This window comes from Xenopus tropicalis, chromosome 3, assembly GCF_000004195.4.
Source record: "Xenopus tropicalis strain Nigerian chromosome 3, UCB_Xtro_10.0, whole genome shotgun sequence".
In the NCBI taxonomy this organism is placed as follows: Eukaryota; Metazoa; Chordata; class Amphibia; order Anura; family Pipidae; genus Xenopus; species Xenopus tropicalis.
Genome location: NC_030679.2, coordinates 128692129 through 128698843, shown reverse-complemented (window position 1 = coordinate 128698843; position 6715 = coordinate 128692129). Strand labels below are relative to the sequence as shown.

At 39.5% G+C, this 6715-nt stretch overlaps 1 protein-coding gene across 1 annotated transcript; it reads right to left on the bottom strand.

Moving 5' to 3' along the window:
* Window positions 1–4327: 4327 nt before the first annotated feature.
* On the bottom strand, window positions 4328–5266 carry LOC100494798 (olfactory receptor 1-like). Its single transcript, XM_002932738.1, has one exon. It carries the CDS (start codon window positions 5264–5266, stop codon window positions 4328–4330), a length of 939 nt encoding a protein of 312 aa, XP_002932784.1.
* Window positions 5267–6715: the final 1449 nt, after the last annotated feature.

Here is a 6715-nt window from a genome sequence, read left to right as displayed (position 1 = left end):
GATAATGAGAGTCCCTAGCTCTTCATATTGACCTCAAGAGAATGGGATGAGTGTGTAGAGGGTTCTAATTTTTACTGTTTTTATATTTTATTAATTACATAGTAAGTTAGGTCAAAAAAAGACACGTCCATCACGTTCAACCATAATGCCTATATATAACCTGCCTAACTACTAGTTGATCCAGAGGAAGGCAAAAACCCCATCTGAAGCCTCTCTAATTTGCCGCGGAGGGGAAAAAATTCCTTCTTCCTTTTTTGTCAAGTTGGCGACATTTTGATGCCTTTTTCACGAAACAATCTGCCAATGGCGAAATGCAAAAATGTGCTGTGATCTCTTGTTATAATGATAACACTTTGGCTGTATAGCAGCAACATGTATAATGTTCTGAAGTGCCAAGTTGCACAAGAAGATATTGGCAGTACATTGGGGTGCGCGGTTGGGGTACCAGATATATACAGTAAGCGCAGTTTAGCCCAAGCCCTAATTAACCAAGCACCCAAGAATAGCAAATAATTCACTCTGCCATTTAAAATTGTATTCTTGAACCAACAAATGTTTTTTTAACAGTAATATTGGTGTGTAGGTGCCATCTCAGTGCATTGTGCCTGAGTCTGAGCTTTCAGAAGGAGCCAGCGCTACACATTAGAACTGCTTTCAGGTAACATATTGTTTCTCCTACTCCCATGTAACTGAAGGAGTCCAAAGCCGGACTTGGATTTCTTACTATTGAGTGCTATTCTGATACCTACTGGGAGCTGCTATCTTGCTCCCTTCCCATTGTTCGGTTGCTGGGAGGGGGGGGGATATCACTCCAACTTGCAGCGCAGCAGTAAAGTGTGACTGAAGTTTATCAAAGCACAAGTCACATGGATGTGGCACCCTGGGAAATGGAGAAAATGAAGTTTTTAAAAAAAAATAAATATTAAAAAAATCTGTTTGCACTTTTGAAAAATGGATTTCAGTGCAGGATAAAGTATGTAGGTAAAGGTTGACTCCACTACATTTTAAACACTGAACTTGGAACTGGATTCTGTCTGTGGGTATGAAGGCAACACATGATGTGAATGTGTCCATTAGTTATGGTATAAAGCAGTGATCCCCAACCAGTAGCTCGGGGGCAACATGCTGCTCCCCAGCCCCTTGGATGTTGCTCCCAGTGGTCTCAAAGCAGGGGATTATTTTTGAATTCCTAGTTTTGGTTGCATAAAAACCCAGTGTAATTGCCAAACAGAGCCTTCTGCCAGTCTATATAGGGAACACCAAATAGCCAATCACCGCTCTTATTTGGCACCCCCATGAACTTTTGTATGTTTGTGCTGCTCAACAACTCCTTTTACATTTAAGTGTAGCTCACAGGTAAAAAAGGTTGGGAATCCCTGGTATGAAGGGTGCTCCTTCTGGTGCTGTTGGTCACTAGGTGTTAGAGTTAGTCACTGGGTGACAATTATGCAAGGTTTGAGAAAAATGGGTGGAGCCAACAACAACCAATCAGATTTATCTAATTGATTTTAATAGGGGAATTTAAACAACCAATCAGATTTATCTCATTGATTTTAATAGGGAAATTAAACTGCTGCCATTCTCACATGTTTAATGCCAGGGTCCCCAAACTTTTCACACTCGGTCACTGGTGAACTAAGGTTAAAGGTTAAAAAAAGCAGGCGGAGCCACAAATAGCCAATCAGACAATTTCACTGGTGACTAGTAAGGGGCGAAATGTTTCGCCAGGCATGGATTCGAAAAATTTGCCGCACGTCCAAAAATTGTTGCAAGAATAGTCGCATGTCAAAAGAATAGTCGCAGGCATCAAAAGAATAATCGCGTTTCAAAAATGCTGCGCAACATTTTCGCCGCCGTATCACAAATTTTTCGGAGCTCATTCGCTCATCACTACAGGTGACTAATGTTCAAAATTAGGAAAAGTGGGGGGAGTCACTAACAGCCAATCAGATTTCACTAACTGAATTTCATTGTTTAAATGTACACTTCTTCCATTCGCTTAATATATATCACAGCCAGTCACAGCCAGATTTCCCTCCATTAAATTTCATTGGTTTAAATTTAAAATGCTGCTATTCTCACACTATTTATGCCAGGGCGCCCACTGTTTGTCACTGGGTGACTTCTACTCAACCAACCCCTACGCTGCTTCAAATGGAAGCTCCGTTCCTCTAATCTATAGGGGGCTTCTGGTGCATTGATTGTTTTTATGGGAAAAAAGAACATCCCCCAACTGCCTATAATCCCCTCTAATGTACTTGTACAGAGTAATCATGTCCCCTCGCAAGCGCCTCTTTTCCAGAGAAAACAACCCCAACCCTGACAGTCTAACCTCATAGTTTAACCCTTCCATCCCCTTAACCAGTTTAGTTGCACGTCTCTGCACTCTCTCCAGCTCATTAATATCCTTCTTAAGGACTGGAGCCCAAAACTGCACTGCATACTCAAGGTGAGGCCTTACCAGGGACCTATAAAGGGGCAAAACGATGTTCTCATCCCTTGAGTCAATGCCCTTTTTTATACAAGACAGCACTTTATTTGCTTTAGTAGCCACAGAATGACACTGCCTGAAATTAGACAACTTGTTATCTACAAAAACCCCTAGATCCTTCTCCATTAAGGATTCCCCCAACACACTACCATTCAGTGTATAACTCGTGTTTATATTATTTCTACCAAAATGCATAACTTTGCCTTTGTCCACATTGAACCTCATTTTCCAGTTTGCTGCCCAGTTTTCCAATTTTGTCAAATCGCTCTGCAAAGCAGCAGCATCCTGCATGGAACTTATAGTTTTGCACAATTTAGTGTCATCAGCAAAAATAGAAACAGTACTCTCTATGCCCACCTCCAGGTCATTAATAAACAAGTTAAAAAGCAAAGGCCCAAGGACTGACCCCTGCGGTACTCCACTAACCACACTGGTCCAATTAGAAAATGTTCCATTTACCCCCACTCTTTGTACTCTATCCTTCAGCCAGTTCTCTATCCAATTACAAATATTATGTTCTAGGCCAATATTCCTCAACTTGATTATTAACCTTCTGTGAGGTACTGTATCAAACGCTTTAGCAAAGTCCAAGTAGAGTCTGGCAAGATCTGTTACGCATAAAACCATGCTGGCACAAACTAATAGTATTGTGAACTGCAATGTATTCAATTACCCTATCCCTTATTACCCCTTCCAAAAGTTTTCCTACTACTGATGTCAGACTAACAGGCCTATAGTTTTCAGGCTGAGGACAGGATCCCTTTTTAAATAACGGCACCACATTAGCAATCCGCCAGTCTCTCGGCACCATGCCAGACCTCAACGAATCCTGAAAAATTAAGTGAAGGGGTTTGGCAATCACAGCGCTCAGCTCATTTAATACCCTGGGATGAATCCCATCCGGTCCTGGACCTTTGTTTACCTTTACATTGTTCTCAAACGTCCCTTTCTAGTTATCAACAGTATTTGTACAGCACTTTATTTTAAAAGAAATCATTTATGACACTTGGTCTTATTAAGAATGGGTATTTTAATTTTAAACTCCATCAAGAATTTCTTTTCTTGATTTACTGAAAAACTCAAGTGCGTTATGTCACTGACAAAAAACTTTAATTTCTACAAAAATCATATTGTTCTATTGATTAAAATTTGAAACATGCCTGTTTAGGAAAAACAAATCAAATATTTAAACAACTTTAATTTTTACACATTTAGAACCATTAAAGAAGGCTCATTAACCACAGACACAAGGGCAAGGGCAGAAGCATTAGGATATGGGAGTGCCGGTATCTATCGCCAGTCCTACCTCCATTCTATGAGCACAAAGATTTGTGCGTACAGGAGACAAGACAAGAAACATGGGGGTAATGTAATAAAGGATGCACAGTTTGTTGCTGGTCTAGTAACCCCTAGCAAACAATTAGCAGATGACTAGTGATGAGCAAATTCTTTTGTCAGGCATGGATTTGCAATGAAATTCCACATTTCGCCACTGGCAAATTGTTTTGCGAAACTTCCGTGGGAATTCACTGTAAAAAAAACCTTACATGGTCAATATAGGTGTGGTCGAGTCTAATTGGCGTGGTCTCGTGAAAATGGGCATGGTTGTGTAAAAAAACCATTGCGCGCAACAAACGTGTTTCACAAATTTTTTGCCGTTTTGCGCATTTTTCTGTCGTTTCACTCATCACTACAGATGACATTTACTGATTGAAAACAAACATCTATTGGCTGCTATGGATTACTAGACTAGGGACCCCATTTAATACATTTTCCAGAAGATCCGTTGCCCCTTTTTGCAACTTTGAACCGTGCCCCACAGCTGAACAGGAGCCCCTAATGTTTTCTGTTTAAACCAGTTTTTTTTAAAGCTTTCAGAACCTCTTTGTTTCTCAGACTGTAGACTAGTGGATTTAGCACTGGAACCACTGCCACATACACCATAGAGAGGATTTTGTCTTGCTCCTGGGAGTGTTCCGATTCTGGTTTCATGTAGAAGCTGAGAGATGTCCCATACAATAGTATCACAACTATAAGGTGAGAAGAACATCTGGAGAAGGCCTTTATCTGTCCTGCTGGAGAGCGAATTTTTAAAACAGCAGATATGATAAACATATAAGATGTAAAAATGAGTATAAATGGGAATAATCCAATAAAAAAACCTTCAACAAATATTATAATGAGATTGGCTGTGATGTCACTGCAGGAAAGAGAAAGCAGGGTTTTTAACTCGCAGAAGAAATGATTGAGTTCGTGGGATTTGCAGAAAAATAAATTTGATATTAACAAAGAGTGCACCAGTGCATTGAAACCAGCCAGTAGCCAAACTGTAACGGCCAGTAAGGTACAAACGCTTTTATTCATGATGACAGAATAGCGCAGTGGAACACAGATGGCTACATAGCGATCATAGGCCATTGCGGTCAGAAGGAAAAATTCGGTATCTAGACAGAATATAAACAGAAATATCTGTGAGATACAGCCTGGAAAAGATATGCTGTGATCTCCAGTTATGGTGATGGCCATCAGCTTTGGCTGTATAGCAGAAATATACACAATGTCCTGAAATGCCAAGTTGCACAAGAAGAAGTACATTGGTGTGTGCAACTGGGGGGCCACACAGATAAGGGCAATGATAATCAAATTACCCAGCACTGCCAGCAGATACATCAACAGAACCAGAATAAACAGTAACATCTCCACATCTGCAAAGCCGGGAAAAGCCAGAAGGTTGAACTGGTCAGGGTGGGTGTAGTTTTTGTGCTTTTCATTCATGTTTTTTTGGAGAAAATGCTGCATTTATATAAAAAAAATTTAATTTGTTAATTTGTGTTAATGCCTTTAAGAGGGGCCTGGATGAGTTCTTGGACAAGAATATCCAAGGCTATTGTGATACTAATATCTACAGTTAGTATTAGTGGTTGTATTTATAGTTTATGTATGTGAGTGTATAGATTGGTAGGTGTGGGTTAGGTGTGCTGGGTTTACTTGGATGGGTTGAACTTGATGGACTCTGGTCTTTTTTCAACCCTATGTAACTATGTAACTATAGTAAAAGGGCAGCTATGCAATATTTCACACCTCCAATGACTGATTTAGGCTTTACACTAAGATGTCCAGGGACATTTTTTAAATTGATATTTTTTTGTTTCGATTTTGTGACCTGTGAATATAATTTTGCAAAAATGTTAGTCACACTGTAAAAAATATAATTTATTCTTAGATGATTTTGTTAAATTGATTGATTTTGTTAATTTGCACGTGCAAAAGGCGCATCCAGATTGTGTCCTCTTTCGGTGGAACAAAACACTCTCTTTCCAAATGTTGCCAAGAAAAAAATAAATTCTGGGGTTTTTTTTAGTCATTCTTCTCGTGTTCATCTTTCCCAAAATTCAGCCATGGATATTTGATCCAGAATATTTTGTAATAAAGCACTGGTCATAGATTTAAGTTGGAAGATGTGCAATAAGCATTTTGGAGCTTGTAGAATGACTGTTACACAACTGCAGCACATTCTTGCTATTTATAGGGACTAGGTTAGCTACGCACTGCTGCCTTGGGAGAACACTTTCTGTGGGAATAACACCAGGCAACTTTTCTGTAAAGGATTTCTAAAAGGAGAATGTAAATGTATTTGTTATTGGAGCATCTGATTGAGCCTTGCTGTTTTATTTCTTAAAAGATCTGTTAAACTAGCCATATGTATACTAATAAAATGGTACTAAATGAAGTTCCTATGACTTCAAGTATACAGTATGTGTGGGGGTCAATTAATATCCATGGTTTCTGGGGTATTGTCAGTTCTGGGGTCATGCAGATTAAAAAAAATCTAATCTGCCAATGTAGCATATCTGTCAGTGTATGGTGCACTGGCAGATGAGCAAGTGAAGAAGAACTGCAGTTTCCTTCCTTCTATTCAGAGCACCTGAGGAAGGGGTAGCTTTCCCCAAAGCATTGTGTCCAATAAACAAGAATTTTTGTTACCACATTTGCTGGATTTATGTGCCGTCTGTTGCAGTTCTGTATAGTTGGTAAAGCTGTCAATTATCAATAATCAATTGTCAATTAAAGCAATAGAAAGGTGTTAATATGGCCTATCGGTTTAGCCTAGGTCTGCGTGAAATATGATGTCATTGATCTTGCTGACACATGGCTGAATGATGGCTCAGCTCAGTCTAGTCAGTGGTTAACCCAGGTACATAAAGATTTACTCAAAATTAATGT

Excerpts from the sequence above, each read along its gene's own strand:
- LOC100494798 (XM_002932738.1), bottom strand. The coding sequence starts at position 5,266 with ATGAATGAAAAGCACAAAAACTACACCCACCCTGACCAGTTCAACCTT.